This window comes from Simochromis diagramma, unplaced genomic scaffold, assembly GCF_900408965.1.
Source record: "Simochromis diagramma unplaced genomic scaffold, fSimDia1.1 OVJJ01000216.1, whole genome shotgun sequence".
Classification (NCBI taxonomy): Eukaryota; Metazoa; Chordata; class Actinopteri; order Cichliformes; family Cichlidae; genus Simochromis; species Simochromis diagramma.
The window spans coordinates 5,738,431-5,760,688 of record NW_024386883.1 but is presented as its reverse complement, the minus strand read 5'-3'; the positions used below and the strand labels follow the sequence as shown (position 1 = coordinate 5,760,688).

General features: G+C 41.6%; 1 protein-coding gene across 4 annotated transcripts in view; it reads left to right on the top strand.

Moving 5' to 3' along the window:
• The window catches only part of stard13a (StAR-related lipid transfer (START) domain containing 13a), a 51,746-nt gene that overhangs the window by 10,894 nt on the left and 18,594 nt on the right, over nt 1–22,258 (top strand). For 2 of the 4 annotated variants that reach the window (XM_040033301.1, XM_040033303.1), the window contains 2 exons: nt 136–312; nt 3,301–3,331. In XM_040033301.1, the coding sequence (XP_039889235.1) occupies nt 136–312; nt 3,301–3,331 (208 nt within the window). Of the gene's footprint in view, nt 1–135; nt 313–3,300; nt 3,332–13,371; nt 21,743–22,258 lie in introns of those variants that run through there. The other 2 variants (XM_040033304.1, XM_040033302.1) reach the window with 2 other exon arrangements.

The following is a 22,258-nucleotide window of genomic DNA, read 5'->3' as shown; positions in this document are numbered from 1 at the left end:
CTGATGATGAGTGAGCTGAATTTGTTGTTGGATTTTTCTTCAGCTGCTGCTTTTAAAAGTGACACTGAACCTTCAGCTGGCTTGAAGTCTCATGCTGCTCCATCTCACTGTTTTTCTTCCCTTTGGTCCTCCCAGGGTTCTGTGGCTGTAGACAGGATGGTAAGCCGAGTAAATCAGGATCAGGGAACCTCCAGATTTCCAGACAAATCTGAGCCACTGTCCAGGCGCTGCTCAAGAACTTTGACCCGCAGCAGACCACTGACGCGCTCGTCCCTCTCATCCCCTATACACCTGCAGGCCCGCCGGGCTAGGGTGAGTTAGGCTGAGTTTCTATGTGTGTGAGTTTGTGTGGTGAGAGTGACACATCTGCTTGTCTAACTGAATGAGTCTTTGCTGTGAAGTCAGTGGATTAAAATGAGTGCAGTGCTCCTGATAATCATTAATACTGTAGACGAGGTAACAGGAAGGTGTTTGGAAGGATATGAGCTGCAGTCAAAAAGCTGCAGTCTTCAACATGAAAAAGCCCATTTTGCTCAGTTTGATTACAGATTAATACATTACATCCTCAGACACAAGGTGATAAGATGTCTCACTTTGATTAAATTAATGCAAACCTAGAATCTTTCCAGCAGTTACACCTGAGTTACTTTTTTGATAAACACACAAAAGATGATCCTGTAGACCGGCTCTGCAGATATATAGTCTGTCTGATTCAGCTGTGGTCAGTTATTTCGGGAAATGTTTTCAATTTGTAACACCAACTGAGTAAAACCTTTAGGCTGCGATGTGTAATTGTGAACAATCTTTGCACTTCCTGTTGTATTTTATGTCTAATATTGGGAATTTCTAGGCAGAGCTTTTAAGGAATGCGTCTGCTTGTTTATTGTTTTGACTACTAGTCAGGATTTATCCCCTGCCTTTTTCTGGGCCTCTGTCCAGTCTGCATTACCCCTGCTGTTGTGTAAATAAGGCGAAAGTCAAATTAGGAGACAGCTCCGCTCCATCCGGCAGTATGCAAGGTCACTGTTTTCTCTGTCAGCACTGCAGCAGCAACACAAACTATCACAAATACACCACTGCTCATCCACCAATGAGTGGAGGCCAGAAATAAGGAAAGGGGGAGTTATAGTCCACAAGCTCCCCATACATTTTTGTTATTGAAATATAGTTTTTTTTTTTAACGAATGATGTCTGCAGTCCTTTTAAAAAGTCTTGAGGCTCTCCATGTTTCTTTATATTTTGCTTCCAAGGAGACACACTTTCTTGTAGTTTTTTAAAGAGGACTTGATAAATTGTTTTCCAGTCTTACTGAAGGGCTTTCAAAGGTTTTCTTTGGATGTTTTTCACTGATTTTCAGTCCAGTCTATCTGCCTGAGCATGTTCAGAGGAATGATACGAACCTTTCATATAAATAAGGCTTCTAACTCAGGAGAAGAGCCAGTGTTGTGTCTCTTTACAACTCAGCAAACAAGCTATTTGAAATTATATGTTTAGGTGCTTTGTTACTAGCAGACTGTTTCAAAAACGTAACGTAAAATAGTATTTTGTTATCAACAAGGTGAATCCCAAACAGACATTAGCTGAAAACCTACTGTATCTTAGCATGGAGTTCAATGTGAGTTTTAAAGTAACTGTGAAACTGGACAGAAAAAAATCTAGCAAATACCTGATGCAGGACTTAAGAGATGCATTCAGCCCTGATACAAGTCTTTGGTCTGTATGCAGGTCAATTTTTAGTTGTGTATATGTTTGTCTGCACATATGTTTGTGGGGACCAAAAATTGGAATGTTAATATACTTGTGGGGACCAACAGTCCCTTATGGGGACAAAATGCCCGTCCCCACGAGTTCGAAGCCATTTTTGAGGCTCAAAATGTGGTTTTAGTGTTTAGTGTTTTAATGGGTTACAGTTAGGTTATGGTTACGTTTAGGCATTTTTGATGGTTAGGGTTAAAGTTTGTGTGTGTGTTTGGATGGAGGTAGAGGGAGCTCTAGGGACCATGGGATCAAACTGATGCAGAGGCGTGGATTTATTTTCTTCTAACCATGACTGATAAAGCACAGCTGTCTAAACTTTCTCTCTTTCTTTCTCACACAGACACGAACACACACACACACACAAGCACGAGAGAGATCAAGATCAGATCAAAGGCACATTTGCATCAAAGCTATTTGTAAAAGCTTTTCTGAAAATAAGCTGATCCACCCTTCCTTTGTTCACTTTTCAGCTGTGAACTTTAAAACAGCAACATTCAGATAAAAAGCTTGTAGGAGCTGATTGAGGGGCTGCTATACACTACTGTTTCAGCACCGAGCATGAAACATTAAACAAAAATCTACTGCTACTCTCATCTTCTGACTTTGTGGATCAATTAGAATGTTTTTTACATTATTACATATATAGCAGACATTGCTGACAATCATCTATCATATGATTGTCAGCAAACAAGACTGTTTTGTTAAAATGAGCATTGAAGTGCTTTTATTTTGAAAGCATAACTGACCATTTAGACAATATAAATAACTGCTTTCATGTGAAACTTCATTTTTACTATGCATCTGTCCTTTTTAATTGTGAACTGACAGTAGAGATAACGATTTGAGTAATACACAGTATAGTTTGACCTCAGGAAAACCCAGGATGATCACACTGAAGTTCAGTGAATCTCAGCTTTTTTGCATGGATGTGGGGTTTTCCATTCGTTGCACACTGTCTGTGTCAGGATGAAGTTTCCCACACAGAGGAAATTGGACTCTTGGGATCCCAAATCTTTCAGTTTATCAATTTTTGTGAACAAGGATGCTAACTGCATGTGTAATGCTCATCTCCTCATCCGAGTCTAACCTTTTGTTCTGACTTGTGCTGTCAGAAAATCACACAGGGACTAAATCCACTGTACTCAAGTTTAATGGAATGATTTACGATGATTTAAGTAGCTTTTTCACGGACAGCCCTCTGCCTCAATCACCAAAAGCATGTCAGCGAGCGTACCACATATCCTTCACATGTGACACTTTTTCCTTTTAATTCCCAATAAATCTTTGGTAATACTAGTAAATAAGCTGTCTGGGCTTTGTGGGTTTTCATGAGATCGTATGGCATAAACAGTCATGAAATATGTTTCTCTTATTTGAGACAGATTTGGAATTTGAGTCATATTCCCAGTGTAGCTACTGCTGCTGTACGAAAAGCGTGTATGAGGGAAACAATGAGATTACTCTGCACTGCTTACGTATTTCTGCATTACACGGCATTTGTACTTAACTTCTATTTTTTCCTCTTCTCTTTTTCCACGCCAGGCTACTGGAAAGATGACCAGCGACTCGGCAGGTACGATACCTTTTACAACAAGAGTGTGTGTGCTTGTGTGTGTGAGTTGGCGGCTGTGTACTTTCACTGTCCTTTCTGTTGGATTGTTTGCATTCCCACTTTGGGATAAAGCTGGCTTCTGGGAATTTCTCCCTCAGGATTTCCAGCCAGTAGGTCAGCCACTCAGACGTAATGATATACTGTTTCTGCTGAAAATGCACACACACACACACGCACGCGCACGCATACACATGTATATTTAGGTGCAAAGCCATAGATAGTAAAACACACAAGCCATCTCTGCTTTGAAGCTGTGGTTTGGTGGAATTTTTATGTGATAACAAACAGAGGTTTAACATCTCAGTCAACAAAACACACAAAAAAAGGTCTTTAATCAAAAATATCTTTTCTTTTGTTTCTCTCTGGTCATCACATTCCCACAAACTGTGATACAAAGGTCTGGGTAGATGATTAATGAGCACAGCTCTGCCCCCGTCAGTATCTCTTATCCTCACAGTGTGTGTCCTTTGATTGACATGCACAGGCGTCACAGCTACTATAGTTAAGTGCAACCCAGGGAGATGTCTTGGTGACAGGGTCACATTCGCTGCACTGTGGAATTGTTTGCTTTTGTGTGTTTTGTCTGCGTGAGTGTGTACTTGTATGTACGTGTGTGTAACGCTCGGAGTGTCTCAGATGTGTTACATCCAGTCAGACGTCTGGTGTGCGCAATGAATCCTTGGAGGCCGCGGGGAGGTCAGAGGTAACGCAGTCAGAGGCGATGCTGTGAGTGGCGTGTGACGGGGATGTGTGTGTATTTATAAGTAAGAAAAAATTTTATACAGACGTGGCGCGCCGAGGGAGGAGTCCAGATTAGATTTGCCAGCGGCAGCATACGTGTGTTACAGTCATATCTCTGCTCCCATTGCTGACATTCACCCTGTGCTCTCTGACAGATAAACAGGGAATTCTTTGCATTTGTTTTAAACACAACTAATGGCAGCCATACTGCGTTCTGTGAGGGATCTCTCCTTGTTTGTTTGCAGATTATTGTAATTTTCCTCAGTGTGTATTTATTCATTGTGACAGGTTTATTGAATATCTGTGGCCGCGTATCACAGGGAATGGTATGCATTTGCAACTCATGCATTTTTCAAGCCTGTGGAGAAAAACACCTTAATCCCTGCAAAGGTTATGCTTTCAACATGAATATGCAGTAACAGGCATTTACGCACTTTTGATCTTAAATTAATTTGCATGTGAAGGTTCCCTTCGTAGTGCCTGTGGCGTCTTACATCAGCATCGCCGAATGTTGCACTTTTCTGCACCTTAACCCACTTAGAAACTTAAAATGAGGACAACTGTGATCATTTTGTTTAACCGAAATGTCATTTCCCAGAGTAATCTGTCAATCTACCGCGTTATCCTGATTAAAATGTTCTAATTAGGTTAGGTTAGATTAACTGGTGATTCTAAATTGTAGGTGTGAATGGTTTCTCTCTGTGTTAGTCCTGCGACAGAGTAGTGACCTCTCCAGGGTATACCCTGCCTCTCGCACTATGACAGCTGGGATAGGCTCCCCCACGACTGTAAATTGGATAAATGGAAGAGAATGGATGATGGATTCCAAACAAAGTAATGTTGCAGCAGCTAATCTCCTTAAAGCAGATAGAAAGGTGCAGACCTGGGACTTTATTAAGCAAAGCAGTGACCTCATTCTTCCTAGTATCAATAACAGTAACTCTTATGTGTTGAAAGTCCACTTCATGAAATTACCCTTTTTGGGTTTTGCATTTTTTCAGACAGGCCACACACTGTCACTTCTCTGGCAAAGGTATTTAAGTAGAGCGCTGCTATTTTAGAGCAGCCGATAAGCTACAGATGACCTTGGTTTAAAAAATGCACACTGACACACATTCTCCCCATTTTCACTGCAGCCCAGGATTATACATAACATATAATCCATCAGTATTTTTTCATGATTGAAAGGTGCTTAGGGAGGATGTGAGTAGCCTGTGGCCCGCTGCCCTTTAAGTGTGTCTTTTGTCGGTCTGTGATATGTTTTAAAAATGTCTGGCTAACCTGCAGCTCCTGCTGGCTTCAGGTTCACATTTTCTGCTGATATTTAGCCCAAATTTTTAAAAAACATAATTGTAGTTATTGTTAAAGTGACAAAAATCATCCTATTTAACATAAAACATGTTTCAGTTTGACTGTAAAATTCTGCTGCTGTGTGTTTTGGATGAGTAGAAGTTTGCTCAGCAATTATGTTGCAATAAACCTTTATAACTTAATGTGATGTGCAGACCCACCCAACAGCAAACATTAAAGGTTTGTAGTCTGATGTAGGAGGTCCCTTATAAAGCTTTTGCTTGGCATGTGTGCTACAGTGTGTGTTTGTGTGTGTGTAAATATGGCTGCAATATGCAGCAGTGCTTTAACAAGTCTGGAAGTGGATTTGGCTGTAGTCCAGCTCTCTCCTGCTCTTCCCTCCTTCACCTCCCTTTTCATTTTTCTGCTGTCCTTCTGCCCTCTGCTGTCTCTGTTGAATTTCTAAACTCCCACTGTGAATTTCTTTTTTTGTTTTAATGTTTCAATATAAAATAAAAGACTCTCCCTCACCCTAAAAGCTCAGACTTGGAGACTTGGGCAGGATGTAGTTCAATTAACCACACAGCAAGCCATATTATTTACCAGGTAATTGCATTAAAACACTCCCAAAGGCACCGCTACCACGCCCGTCATTGAGAGGTCCAGTTCAGGGACTTGAATTAGCTGAGGTGAAGCGTAGCAGACAGCTTCCAGTTAATGACACTTGTGTTTGAACCGTATAATGCACGACTTTCAGCCTTTATATAAAAATATACTCCCTGTTGTCTTGAAGGCGATTGAATCCACTCTTCGGAGCCACGCTCAAGTGGCCACTTTAGTTTTTGGCATTTCCATGTTGCCACTTTGTCCACAGCCGCTACTTGGCAGCAATGCTATGTTCACCAGGTAGCTGGTTGCTGATGGCTCTTTGCTGCACAGCAGTTAGTGTACAGTTAGAGTAGCAAAGTTCAGAAAGATGCCTACTAATGATCAAAGGCCTGAACCCTGTACTATGAAGTGAGTTCCACATACTCAGGGTATCTTTCCATTATCTGGATTCAGTTGCATTCCTGAATTCCTAACATTGTGTTGGGTGATCAGGATAAGCAGTCACACAAAGCTCGTTATCAACTTGTTAAGTTAACCCAGGGTTTACCCTGCACGTTCACATGAAAGGGTGGTCTTGGCAGCATCTGATCAATCTAAAAAAGGTATTACACGTGTCATATGACTCTTCGTGTATAGAAAATGATCCATATGAGTGCTTCCTACTGTTGCCAAAAAAACCAGAGAGGAATGCTGAAGAAAATCATTAACCTGGTAATTAAGCACAGAGATTGGTAAAAGAAAGATTTTAATTCCAATTAATTATTTTATCACTAATTGCGCTCTCAGTTCTTCTGTTTATTTCTAAGGTCACAGCCGAAATTTTAAAGTGTCCATGTAGTGTATCCAAGTGTATCCACATTAAAGTTTGGACATTGCTTCAGTTTGTTACAGATTAACAAAAGAAATTCATTTGATTCAGTGAACAGGTATTCTTGCTGTTTAAGCATCAGAATACTTTATTAATCCCAGAAGAAATCGCAGTTGGCCCAATACAGTAAGAACAGCAGCAATCAAGTTAAAGCACTAATATTAAATAATACAATATATTCCCAAATATTGCATAATAGCTCTAATATATAAATATTCCCATATTACACAAAATTAAAATATAAAATAAAGTTAAAATTGACGTGCTCTTCTAATACTATCATACTCTTATTTTCTCTCTTTATAATACAGACCTCTGCACTACAAAGCAAGATTTTGTCTTATCCAGGTAAGTTCACAGTTAGCCCTGGGTTTTCAGTGCTACAAAGATGGTTACTTATGCTACAAAAATAATGACATAAATTCTTTTGTTTCCACAATTAACGTCAGTACTGACTTTAGAGTCTTGCAGTTAGTTTTACTTATTTAATTAAAATGTGTCCAGAAATGACAACAGAAAATGTACCAAACAGTGAGAACCATCCAAATGTTAAATACAGATGAAAGAAAATACAGACAGAAGGGTGACTGGGGCAGAGTGGAGACGTCTGGGAGACACAGTAGACACTAATCAGGGAAAACAAGAGAGGAGAACAAAACTAAATAGAAAAGAAGAAGAAGAAACTATCAAAATAAAACTGGAAATAAGTCCTAAAAACACCCACCACACATACTTGACATTAGGATTCGGGAAACACAGGGAATGTAAAATAAACTGAAAACTCTAAACCTGAGCAGACTCCAGATAGCTATGATCAAGCTAAGGCCTGCGAATTAAAAGACAGAAACCAAGACCCCAAACAGGAATAATTACTGAAAGTGCAAAACTGAAACTCAGGCACAAGAACCAGCAGCATAATATACCCCAGGGTATAGATATAAAACCAGAATTCCCCAGGAATTCTCTCAGATTCTCAGATTATTCTGTTTTACTAACAGAGCTGTGATATGTGTGATATGTGATCAGTTTTTGGCATTAGGCATTTTTACCAACTTTCTTTCCTGGCTTCAAATAGGCTAAGCTTTATTAATATATCGTCTCTATCCCAATGTGACTGACCAAAGAAGATAAAGCGCACGCTTTTACATTACAACGATTCTCCTCTCAAATACTCTGTGTTTTTCTTTCTGTGTGATTAACCTCTTCACATTGGCCCATCATATCGTTTCATCCTCCTTTGGAAAGTCAGCCACTCGGTTGCCAGTACACTTACTCTTAAACATTACACTTAAGTAATTGTGATTGGTCAGATGCTGCCAACGACTCTCTGCTCATGTGAACACACAGAGGGAAAGCCTGGGTTTACTTAGGGTACGTGAATCGAGATAACGGAATGACATCCTCTGTATGTTGAACTTGCTTCATAGCACAGGCCTCGGAGCTGTGCCACAGGTCATAATCAATCACCAAAAAACAACGAGCAGGTCAAGGCATAAAATGCTCCACAAGTGCTCAGAGCGGAACAGAACTGAGATGAATGATAACTCTGTGAGCTTGTCACATCCTTTAACACACAAAACACCATTTGATTTATTAATAATGTGAAAATATTAATAACAGCTGCTGTTATGTAAACATTCAGCCAGTCTTAGACAAACAGACTGACTAAATATAGCGAACGTGAAGAAGACACGGCGACTCGAGTTTCAGTCTGATTAGTCTAAATGTTTCACCGTAATCATACACTTGTAGTTAATTGTAACAAACGCTTCAAACATTCAACTGTACTACTTGTGTATTTCTATGTATATTTTGGTGTGAGTATTGGTGGTATGTTTTTATGTTTATCTTATGCAAACTTATGTGTTTACTGTGTGTGGTCTTGAAACCCTATCCCAACACTGAGGGCTCCAGGAAGGAAGTTAGTCCTTGAGGATTTTCCAGGTAAAAAATGCTTATTTTAACAGCTAGTGTCTTTAAAACGAGACAGAGGGCAATAAGGAGGTCTTATCAGCATATGATCTGCACTTCAATGACCTGTGGAGTTTCCCTATAGACCCCCCTCCCGGTCATGCCCCAGGTCCTTCTTCTTCCATGCCACAGTCTGCACCCCATGGTCTTCTCCATTTAGCTTGCAAACCCCCTCGTCTCTCTCCTCCTCTGTCTCCTTCGAGCCTGCTTTCCTCTTTTTCCCATCTGCATCGTCTCTCCCCTTTGGTCCACATGCCAAGACCATCACTTTGTGTCTCACGCCTCGGGTGGGCCACAGTAATAGCCATATCCTGTAGGTGATCCAGTCCCCAGAATAGGAGGTGGACAGTATCAACAGACTTATCTTCACAGGCTGGACAAGGGAAGTTGTTGTTGTTGTTACTGGAGAGTGTGCGGATAGACACTCTGAATGAGCTCCTGACCCACTTTCCCCTCCTCCGGCTCTTTTTTCTGAGGGAGGTGACCGGAGTACAGCATTCCTCAATGACTGATGCAGAAACATCAAAGAATCATTTTCACTCAGGCTTTTTTTTTCTCTTGAAAATTTAATATCTTCAAGATTTTTGGTCAACAGATTTTACATCTCATTTGACTTTTTTGTCTTATTTGGGTTTAACTCTGTTCTCGTCTGAGTGCCACCATTGTCTGTCTGTCCCCACTACTTATTTCCACTCATGCTGAGGGTTCACTGTCTGCTGTTGCTGGAAGCACCTGCCAATCACAGCATCACTCTGATGTTTCAAAGTCAAAGGTCAAAACAGCAATATCAGTTCTGAATACTAAACACTGCAGCTTTTGTCAGTCATAAAAGCTAGCACTAAGAGAAAGGCCTACTTTTCTTTGAGGATGTTTCATGTTTTTTTTATATTTACCTCTGTGGAAACTTGTATCCTTAAATAGAAGCAACAGTGACGTGTACATGGTAGTGTTGTCATATTCTTTTGGCTGTTCCCCGTAGGAGTCTCCACAGCATCTGCTCTATCCCTAGTTTCTTCTTCTGTCACACCAACCCTGTGCATGTCCGCCTTCACTACATCCAAAAATGCTTGCTGTGCTCTTCCTCTTTTCCTCCTGCCTGGCAGATCTATCTTCAACATCCTTTGCCTACTATTTCAACTATGTCTTCCCTGCACATGTCTAAACCATCTAAAAAAACAACTCATTTCTAATCTCATCCTTAAACTCTGCCACCTTTTCATCAGTGCCACCGTCTCCAAACCATACATCATATCAGGGCTCACTACCATCTAAACCTATCATTCTGTAAGCCTGCACTCTTTTCTTCACCTCTCTCTTGCAATGTCTGTTGTGGGTGGTTAACTCCAGGTATTTAAACCCATCCACCTTTACTAACTACACCATCGTTGCTCATTCACACACATGTGTTCTGTCTTGCTTATACTGACTTTCATTCCTCTTGTTTCCTGCATGCACAGGTATATCCAGCTTCATTCTCTCCATCACATCAGCCAGCCCTCTACCTACATTTAGTCCCTGAATTTAATGTCTCTACTCTCACCCTGACACTCTTCCCTTTCCGTCTCTCCTTTCTTTGTCTTCCTCCAGCAGTCGCATAGTTTCCATTGGGAATGAATCTCATTCTTGATCAAAGATTTTACGCCTTACGCCCTTCCTGATGCAACCCTTCTTATTTTTTCAGCATTGTGACCAGTACTACGAGTGCCCTGGCTTGTGACCCGCCCTTTTCTGTGGCTGGGTTACTTGTAAAGGGCAGTATTTTTATTTCATGTTAGGCTGCTAAAGGTAAAGTACACAACCAAGATTGAGCACATTAACAGATGTGATCTGAATCCTAAAGAGTTAGCCTTCATAATACTTTCTGAGGATGTGAGCATATGGAATAACTGTGATTCAGTGTAAGATGATTACGTGTGTGTGTCTGTGGGTGGGCGTGTAAGTGTGTGTGTGTGCTCTCATGGATAACTAAAACACATAGTATGAGGTAGGAATTTAGGTCGAGGTCACACAGTGCCATCTGTTCAATGGTTTCATTTAATCTGAAGGTTTTCCACTCAAGTGGGCTGCTGGTACTCACTGCAGGTGACACGATGACAATTAAATTTACTGACTGAAATGAGTATTTTTGCCACACACAGATGAGGTAAGCCTTTGTAAGTGACACGGGGGGGGGAGGAGGTTATATGCATGCTCTTCAAGCTCAAACTGTTGGGTCCAGCGAGCTTTGCTGCTTGGCCTGAATGACTGAGTGTTGCTGAAAATAGAAGACAGGGAGCAGGGAGAGAGTAGCAGGGATGAGGAAAAGAAAAATGAGCTAGTGCAAGAGGAGGAGAAATGGATAGAGGGTACATGTTAGCTGAGAGGACATGGAGCATTTAAAGAAACGTTGAGAGAGTAGTTTGGTGAGATGGTTTTGTCACGGTCTTTGGTCACGTGATCTGTTAAATCATTGATTAGACTGAACTCGCTAACCCAGTCTCTGTGTGCAGCTATTGACTTTTTACAGTAATTTTATTGCGGTGAATGAGCGAAGCCTTCGACAGGGTTACATTTTTCTGGGAAAGAATGTGCAGGCCTTAGAAGATGACTATGTACATAAGCATATGCATGGAAAAAAAGACAGTGCGTGTAATGGTCTTTGTGATCAGTACATGCACGGGCAATGGCTGCACGATCTTTGCAACCTTAAATGACCTGATAGGAAAAAAGCAGGAGAAACTTGATTTCTCTTCCTGTTCTTCCTCCTCCTCCTCTTCCCCTGGAAGACAGCAGCCTTTCCCAAACCATCCCTGTACATTTTTTTTTTTTTTTGTAGCCACTGCAAGATCTGATTGCTCCCCTGGTGGAGACGCCCATGCTCTGCTGTGTATTTGTTCAGAAATTCAGTTACAGGGTCTGTCCAGAAAATATCAGTTGTGCTGCTTTGATTGGCTGTTTGAGAGCTGGAATGTGTTGGGTTTGGTGTTTTGATTGCCTGCTGCTGTGAGAGACGGTGATCCTGTGGTGCTCGTTCTCTCTGCCCAAAGCAGAGGTTGACCTCACGGACCAGCTTAGCATCCACATATCACAGCCTTCGACATCACAGGGGTGAAACCCAAAACTGACAGACTGTGGATCCAACTCCCGGGATGCAGTTTTCAGAGAAGTGCAGTCAGAGTCCAGTTTTTCACTCTCATTGTACTGATATATACAAACAACACAGAAGAACCTCATAAGTGCGTTATTATGTGGGTTTTTGTAAACACAGTATGTAATTATTTCATGTTTCTTGGTTAATTATTATTATTAGTATTCTTCTTTATTAATTGTTTTGTAAAAATAATAATTCATTAGTTACCCAGTTTCAGCTATGTATTAATAGATGTACATAAGTGTTCAAACACAGTGGGCCACTCTAAAACTAGAAGGTAAAGGTTTTAAATTTAATTTATTAGTTCCCCGAGCCATGACAGAGCCTCCACCGTGTTTTACACATGCGTGTAGACACTCACTGTTGTACCTCCCTCCTGATCGTGATAGTATTATACATATATAATCTCAGTTATTTTAGATAAAAGGTTCAAATTTGGATTCATCACTTCATGAAGACCTGTTGCCACTGATTTTTAGTCCAGTTCTTCTGTAACTTTGCATACGTCACCTTTTACTCCCTGTTTCCCGTCCTTAAGAATGACCTCAGTGAACATCCAGATACATCTCTCAGGTCCCGTGGCAGCTCTTTGGTGGATTTCTTAAGGACATTTTCAGACACTGTTCATCTGCTGGAAATTATTTTAGCCCCCACCACATCTTTTGTCCTCTCTTGTCCAGTTTATTCATAATTTTTAAGGACACGCTGCACACTGTGACTGCCTTCAATAGCAACAAAGTGTAAGACTCATTAAATTTTTCTTTTCCAAAATATATTCCCTCGTTTAGTGTTTTGTTTAGTGTCGTCTATTTACATATTCAACCAGTGAGCTCTAATGACAGCAAAGGTTTGGTTTTACCTGCAGCACTCTGTAAAGTGACCCACGGCACACGCTTTCTGCTTTTCCACGTCACCCAGCTTCTCTTTAGTTTGTCAGCTGTGCTTTGCTGCAACATGTACACTAGACTTTTTTGTTTTGTGTGAATGGAAAGAGTTAATGTTTATGTTTTTGTGAACCAAAGAGTGCTGCGGAATCTGGCTTTGCTTTACTCCAGATGCCTGCAGCTGGAAATAAGAACCTTGTTTGTGCTTTTCATGGCTCCCCTTAAGACATGTGTTACTTGTTTTAAAAGCACATACATGCTTAACTTCTGCACAGCCTTATTCTTTTTGCATGCTGTCATCATTATCATCATATATTTTATTTAATTCACAATTCCTTGGATGACACACAGGTGCACTGCCTCCGCATAGCCTCCCAGCATTCTCAGCATCATTAGTACACACCTACATTTCTATGGGGGCTGCCTGGCATCCTCCCCCCTTCTCCTCTTTCATTTTTCTGTTTCTGTTTTGAGTATGTGTAAATGTAAAAGACAGATCGGCATTTGTCTTATCCTCTTTTTGCAAAAATATTACTTGCTTGTTTGATTAAAGTAATGAAAACAGGAATTATAAAGCAAATGATTTAATGTTATCTTTGCATTCTCTCATCTTTAAGTAGTTCTGCCCCTCTTCTTTTTTTCCTCCCATGCACACGTTCCCCTCTTTTATCCTTCCAGCTGTTCGACTACAGGTTCATACTCCAGTCTCAGAAGTGAAAGAATATGAATCAATGGGACACTCTGCAGCTAAACTGTCAACTTACTCTGTGTCATGCAGGGCAAAGCAGGGAAAGTTAGACCAGCCTCCAGCCTCCATCACCTTCACCTTCACCGTCTTTGATGTGGAGCAATTTCAGCTGCACAAGTCACATTCTGGGTGGAATTATGTCGCCAAATATTTGCTCAGTGCTTCGACTAAGATGGTGAGCCGTGCCAGTAAAGCAGCATTTGGCAGCCAGATAACCTCAGGATTCTGCTGACCGCTCAGGGTGTCTAGCGTGTTTCGACAAGATGAACTATTGAATCAGGTCTCTGCTCACTGGATCCCTGCTGACCTGCAATTTAACACCACAAACAGGACATCCGATGGTGTCAGGCAGACGGCAACCGAGGAGCGTCCTGGTCGGTCTGATCGCTTGGTCTGGCATTCCTGGAATGACATGGGAATCTCTGAAATTCCCACCTCTTAACCTGTCAGAGGGGTGAATGTGGCTCTGAAAGAGAGGCAGCTCACATGCTCGAGCACTTTCACTTTAGGCTGCTGGCAGCAGCAGTACGCGACTTTATCTCAGTTAGTCAAGAAAAAGTCAGTTACTCAATCACCAGTTAGTGCTGTTACAGGTAAATTTAGAAACTCCCTGAAGCACAAAACACATCTGTGAGAGCTTTATTGCAATTTTTCTTTGTCCTGTACAAAACTGGCAGCTTGTATGGTGTTAAGATCACAGACAGACATTTTTAAAGCAGCCACATCATGATTCAGCATTTTAAATTTGAGAATTTGCTGATGCTTTCTATTTCCTGACGCTGGTAATTGCAAACGTGTTGGAAACATCACCTCGAGTTTTAAAGATTGTCTTAGCTAGTTGTTATAATTTCTGACATAATTTAAAAGAAACAGAAACGGAGGACAAAAAATTAAGTTCCTGAGTACCAAAGCCCTCTCAGCTGCTCTCTGAGGTCAGACCTGTGACCAAAGCGCAGATTCAGTCCCAAAATATCAAGGGGCACGCTGTAGCCAGCAACAGAAAGACATATTTTATTTTTCAGTTTTTACAATACCACAATTCTAAACACAAACAGACTTTAATTATGCATATTCTCTACCTCCTTAACTTCCACTCACAAGTTAATGGTTAACACGAAGGAAAATCTGCTCTTTACCTGGAGATAATCTGTGGTTGCTGCTTGCTGATATTTGCAGAAGTCTTTCCACTGAGTTTGAGATTCTTGCTGAATTGATCAAGCAATTTCAATAATTATTCATGCAATTTAAGATTCCCAAAACATAGACAGGATTGGTCGACACACAGCTCCAAATCACATCCTGCGCGTTTACACTAGTTAAATCATTTTAAACTCTTAGATTCAGCACAGCATGCCGGTGTGTTTTTATTTTAGGCTCGTCTGTCCTGGCTGTGTTACCAGTAGCCTACTGGGATTGAAAGAGATCCTTGTTTCGGTGAGTGGGTGGGTTTGTGGCGTGGAGAACGCGTAGCCTAGGTTTGGTTCATGTGTGTGTGTTTGTGTGTGTTTGAGAGAGAGCGAGTCCAACCCTTGTGGCGGGGGGGCCGCCTCTCACATCTGGCTCGCCTTGTCAGAGTTCTCGCCTCACATGCAGAAGTTATGTTGTAACATTTCTGCATCTCCGCCCTACAGACGTGGACAAGTAGGGCAGAAATGCAGAATTTGTTAAATCAGTACATCATTTTTTAGAGGGGGTCAGGATCCTGCCGGTAGGACCTCATCCGCCTCCACTGGTACAGGAAGGTGACGCAGCGCTAGAGGAGCTGTATACCAGGTGTAGCAGTGACGACTATTGCGGCAGCCAGACGCAGAAGCCGGGGCGCACTGCCTCATCCCGGGCTGTTCGCATAGCGGAATAAAGGAGCTGAGGAATAAGCGTGTGGTTGACAAGAGCAGTGGTTTCGTTTTTTTAATAGTCGGGGGAATATGAGTCCGGCTGCACAGCAATGACAACCCAGCGAAAGTCTGCCAAGCTACAGCTGCGGCGGTCGATCAGCGAGCAGCTGCGGGACTCAACGTCCAAGGCTTGGGATCTGCTGTGGAGAAATGTCCGGGAGAGACGGTTAGCAGGTCAGAGCCAAATACAAATATGCGGGATGCAGCTTGTCCTCACAGATGAAACAGCCTAACTGTAACCACAGTAAGAATAATGACGTGCTAGGCTACATTAAACCACCACTTACTTTTTTTCATAAAATCCTGATTTGAAAATTCAGATTTTTTTCTGTTTTCTTTCTAAGTGGTTGAACATTTGCCTTATTTTTCCCTCACTCTTTGGTTGTATGATTTTACGCACCATCGTATTTATTCCTTTAGACCTTATAATATTATTAGAAGACAGAAGTTTATCTTCAGCCTATGTGCTGCATATAGAGCTGTTTGCCTGTAGCGTCACAGCAGCGCGCACCCTGGTATTTTGGGAAGGTCATTGTCAAATTTAGTCCTCAAAACAGCACCCAGGCATGTGCTGTGGACAGGAGTCCAAAGAAGGGGGGTCCAGATGCCAATCATTCACTATCTGTTGTTCTAATCCGGACTCTGGTTTACTTTCACTTATTTTATTCTCGCTGTTTATTATTTCGGATTATGTCGTCCGGAGAAGGAGTGAAATATTCTCACAATGCAGCAGGTTCCCCCCCCTTTTTTTTGGAAGGGTCGCTGGGTTTGCTCTGTATTTGGCCTGGATGCGCAGAGTTTACCATCTCTCTCTCCCCCTCTCTAAACTGTGCGTCAGAGAGCTGCAGCTGTCCCCTCAGTTTAATGTAATTACCGAGATGTGCGCCTCTTAAGCAAATTAAACGATGAACATTCCCACATTCACGACAACACAAACCACCACAGACCAGGATGTCGGTCAAAGTCAGTGTGCCTATTCATGGTGTATTACAGTGCTTAGCAGTGATAGATTGCATGCACGGCCAGCAAAATGATGCTGGAGCCCTGCTAAAGATTGTTTTCAGCATTGCATGAAGGACAGCTACTACAGTGTTTGTTGCTTTAGTGAATCTTTGTGCACAATTAGAAAGAGAGTATCTGCCTAAGGAAGCATCAGAGAACACCTGCTGGCTGTGTAATCCTCTTTTTCCTTATTTCTAGCCCTTCCATCCTCCTTTCAGAGCCCCAAACCCACAGCCCCTCATCCAGCACCCCTCCTTCATCCTACTGCTGAACGCATCAGCTCAAAGGCACACAGTTCACATCTGTCTGGATCCGATATGGGGATGGGGAATCCTTAAAAATGTGCACATCTGGCCTTACAGTTATGCTGGCATTCAGCAGTGCATTTTCCACCCTATGAATTAGTCAGGACAGTGGAATATCTGGAGAATCCATGCTAGTCAAATGTTATGAATTTAAACCTGTTTTGTATTTTTGTTTGGGGGCGGGGGGGGATACTGTAAGTAATTTTCCAGACGAGGCTGATTTTATTTTGATGGTGATAAACAGCACAGGATTAAATTCACTGACATGTAGTCATGGCAAATAATGTGAGCATCTTTTAAAAAAAAAGAAACCCTACACTGATTACCAGATGTAATTCAAAGATTGTGCATATTAAGCAAAAGTCAAGAGGCAGATGCAAAAAAGCAGAGAGTGTGTGTATCTTTGTGTGTGAGAGAGAGAATTGAGAGTACAGCATAGCACCTGGATTTAGTTGTAATTCCACAGATTTTTGAGTTAGTAGTAAGTGTGGGTCTCCCTTTGAATGTGGCTTTTGCGAGCCTGAGTTTCTTTGGTGTGGGAGTTTATGTGTTCGTGTGCATGTTGGTTTGTTAGAAAACAGCGATGCAGAAGAAAGAATTTACACAAACACACAGGAACGTGCAAAAGTCTTGAACCACCCTGCATTTTGTCATATTTTGTTTTCAGGAACCAAACGTTGTTGTCATTTTAAAGTGGTCGAGTGATAGTTCTCCAGATTTTCTGAAGGTCTTTCATAGGTTTTCTTTGGTCATTGGTTGCTTTTTCACTAATTTTCAGTCCAATCCTTGTACCTGACTATTAAACAGAAAAAAGGCACATTACTTGTGTTTGTGTCCATAGATAACGATTTAGCAAAGAACTGGTTCACTGTCATACTCGCTGCCTGTTGGAAAAATACATAATTTGTTCCCATTTCTTTAGTTAATCTATGAAAAATACCAAACATAACATAGTTTGATAGTAGTTATAGTTTCAACCAGTGTGATTCTAAATGATCCCAAACATCCTTGGGAAGATCTTTTTGGTTCATTTGCTGTAATCCTAAAGATTACAGGAGATGACCAGTATCTGAAAAAGAATCCTGACACATGACCTCAGAGATGAGTCTGACCTGTCAGTTGAGCCATCGACTGTTCAAGCCTCATCAGATATGATCTCATTGGAGGGGTGGTTGTCAAGAAGCCATTTTAAAGGAGGGAAACAGAACATAGGGTGAGGTATGCCAAATTACACAAGAACTGGACTGAAAATCGGTGGCAACAGGTCATATGGAATCTAAATTTCCATAAGTTTGAACTGTTTCTGGATGTCAGGAGGAGTATCTACAGTGATATGTAAAGTACAGTTGAGGCTCTGTTGTGATTTGGTGTTTTGGAGATATGGTCAAAACTGATGGAATTACAAATACAGAAAACCACCATCAGAGTTCGATTCACCATGCAATACCATCTAAAATGTATCTGATCAGCAACAGCTTCACTTTCATCATGAAAATGATCCCAACTGAAGCAGTGTGGGATCTTTTAAAAAAAGAAGCTACTTAAAGATATTACAAGAAAGCTTATCTAACAGAGTTCAGGCTATGTTGAAGAACAAAGGCGGTCGTGCCAAATCACTCATCAGAGCTGTACAGACTCTGTTTTTGCCTTATATACTGTATTTGCATTTATGTTTGAGCATAAATCACTGTGCCTATTTCTTATTTTCCCAGGAAAATAGAAAGAAATACGCAGTGGCATGAGACACTTGCACAATACAGTATTTCCCTAGAAAGTATTTTTTGAGAATACTGTTGCTTAATCATGCAGCAAATTTGGCAACTTGGCAACAATTAAGTGAACTAAATGATGACGCTCACTGCTGTGAGTATATGAGATGGTAGGCGTTCACGCTGCTCTGTTTGTATTTCCACATTTCATTAAAAAAACGTATATACGGTATGTCCATTTGCACACGTTTGCACCCATTTGCCATTTTCCTTGGAAAATACAATAAAATGAGGAGTAGCTCAAAACTTCTGCACGGCCCTGTGTGAAATGATCTTGAATCATCTCTTTCCTACTAGGATTTATTTTCACTGCTCTGTAAACTGGACGTGGCGCTCACTTTGCCTCGTACTCAGGATGACCTTTGACTTCTGCGCTGAAAATACTCAGCCAGCTTTAAGTAAAACCCAGCTGCATTTTATCTGCCGCTGGATGGCTCAGGGCTTCCTGCTGTTTAAAGTCCATTTCTCTGTAATGGTCCTGACTGCTTTTTAGATCATCTCAAAGAGCTAATAGAGCCTTGGATATTTGGGCATGAAGCTCCTTAGTTTTTGGTCTTTAGGTTAAAGGTGACCTCGCTTTGATGTTCAGAATCGTGAAGTCTGCCCTGGCTGTGAAGGTCAGAGTGTTTACTTTAGTACTGTCCTTAAAAATGACTTTAAAACCTTATCAAAGGTCAAAAATAAGAACTCCAGCTTTTTTTCCTAATATTAACTCTTTTTCTTTCTTAATGCTCACACACATAAATGATTTATGAGCATCTGGTGATCTCATTTATTTTGTCACAAAGATATTTTGCACTTAAAGGCTTCATAATGTTAACTGCAATAAGTGCTGCTACTACTTTTTGATCAATATTTCATTTGCTTTAAGACCTAAATACATCCTCCAGGATTTGCCCATGCGTGACTGTAAATGGGATAATGACACATCAGATGACTTAACAAAGAAATGGAAGTAATGCCATAAACACAGCTTGCTCAAAACCAATGAAACTAACAGACCGAAACAACATTTTCAGAGGTTAGACATAGTAGGATGTCTTATATCAATAATGCTTTATATTGTAAATGAGAAGAACAGGTTTTAAATAATGCATAAATCAGCTGTCATGCTGACATAATTTCAACAATAATTTCAGGTCTCACAACAAGCAGGTTCTTCACATTTCCTCGTACTGTCCTTTTATGTCTTCTTGTGTCCTCCAGCTGCGTATTTAATTAAAGTTTAGCTGTAGCTGATTTTTCAGGCTCATCTCTAGTCGATGTAGCTTCGGTCTTGTCGTGGCCTGCTGTAACTGAAAGCGATGAATATTATATTACTCACTGCTTACTACAGCCCTGCCCTTTGCCGCTTTGGTTGCACACATCTCCATTACTTAGCTCTCCATTACATTATTATGCCAACCGTCTGTGCCAAAGATCACATGGGACGTTTACTCAGTGCCCTGCTTAGTGTTTCAAATTTATTTTTCTTTGTCGGTTTATCTCAAGTGAAAACAGAGATAGTCCAAACTTCCACTTTTGCAGAGAAATTGTGCAGATCATGATTTTGATTTCCTCAAGAGGGCGATGTAATCAAACCCAATCACAGATTTTATGTTTCACAGTTTCACTTGTTTGACTGGGAGTAATTTGGCATTTCTGGGATTTCGGACTCGTAGCTTCCAGCTTTCTCACAGTATATGGCCTGCAGGCTAAAAAAAAAAACTGTCCTGTAACTGCTGACCTGTAAGTGACTTTGCTATGGCGCTTTTTTCACACCCTCTCTTACCTCACCTGCCGATTATTACCTCCCTAAAATAAATTCAGGTGACAGCTTGGGTCCTCGGGTCTTGGTAAACCATTATTCTGCAAATCTGGGTCAAACTATGGCTTCTCTACTTCCACTCACTTCTTTCCACACATTTATCCCCTAGTTTCGTTACTCTGTGGCAACTTTCAGTCACATATTAAAGACTTCAGCTTACTATATCTGCTACATGGTAGATTTATTTAGATGTATTGGTATGTGAAAGGAGTGTTAGCAGGGAAAGTGGGTGATGTATATCTGTCATGTGGTCTAAATGTGATGGTGTGGGTTTATTCTTCAATGGCATTGCAGTCCTACTCAGCATAAGCAGCAAACATCTTACTCCTACTTACATTCCTCTGCACCGTCTCACAAATCCACATGCTCTATTGTTCTGTTTGTTCCTTCCCGTTTCGCACTGGGATATGGCTGCTGGCATTGTATATTTTTCCAGGCCTATCCCCTTCCCTGTCCTGATTACGTGTCCCCTCACAGATATGCCCACTAATGCCTGGGGCGCGTACCAAAATTGATTCTTTGGCAGATCCTCAGGAAGCGGTGCAGCGTTCCCTGAGCGCTCAGGGCATTGGTTGCTGGTCATGTGACCAAAGGAAGGACCTTGTGAAAGTCAGTCTTCCTCCCATCTCAAACTCAGCTGAGCAGTCAGCCTGTGTTTACCATCTGAGTCAGGTGGTGTGATGAAACCTGCGTGTTTGTTAGACTGTGGTGATTCGGAAGGAGGAGGCAGGAGGGAGAGGAGCTGATTTGGCTTCCAGTAAGGACACGTTAAAGGCAGGAATTTACAAGGAGTGCTCACTCAACAATCCACCACCCTGAGACTTGGAGTGTAGATTAAACGTTATGTTATGGAGACTGGAGACATCACTATGGCCCTTATGGATGACATGGAAGCTGCAGTGAGTACAGTCCACGGGGCTGGCTTAGTGCACTGTGAAGATGCAGACAGAGCAGATTCTGCAAGGAATGAAGAGACAGCAAACGTAACAGAAACTGCTAAACATGCGAATGAGGACACGAGGAGTTTAACCGCTGCTGACAGTGTGGACAATACGAGGGATGAGAGCGCTGACAGCATGTGCACAGAGGACAGTGCAGACTGTGCTGATGTCACAAACAGTAGGAACATGGAAATCGGTGACAGTACAGACTGCGGGGATCACAGTTCCAAGGGCGCCAGTAATGACAGTGAGAGTGACTGTGAGAGCAGCGGTGAGAGTACCTGCCTGGAGGCCATGACACCCGATGGGCAGGACTACTACCTGAGGCTGGGCGACACCCCTCAACGGCGCTCTGCCCTGCGCCTCTCGCGCATCATTGCTCGCAAGCAGCTTCTGCGGAGGCTGGCACAAGGTAGCTATGGAGAAGATGTTTTAATGCCTTTGATTTAAATTCAATCTCATGCCTCAGTAAAACATAAGAAAGTATGTCAATGCAGTTTTCAACTTGTCTAGTTTTTCTCACATGTGTGTCTTTCTTAAAAAAGGGGGTGACAATAGGTTGATAAGTAAACTGAAAAACCTCTCATTAGATCTTTGAAGCCTACCAAGTGTAAATATCACTCATCACTTGTTCTGTCCATTGAAAGAGAGAGGAAAGTGCTGGGTGCACATTTACACAAAGTGCTTTGATAAGTGTTCCAGCTGTTAACCCTTTAAAACCGGTCAGAGCGGGCACGCTCCGTTTTGCGTAACTATTTTTAAATCACGGTAGCACTGCAACCACGTGAGATAGCGCAATAATTTTTTTTGCATATGAAACCGGAGGAGTTGTACTTACATCTTATGCCATCAGCTTGTCCTAGGTCACAGTTTCCTTCCACATATAGCTTTGCTAAAACTGCATAAAAAGCGCTTGCAGCAACAAAAA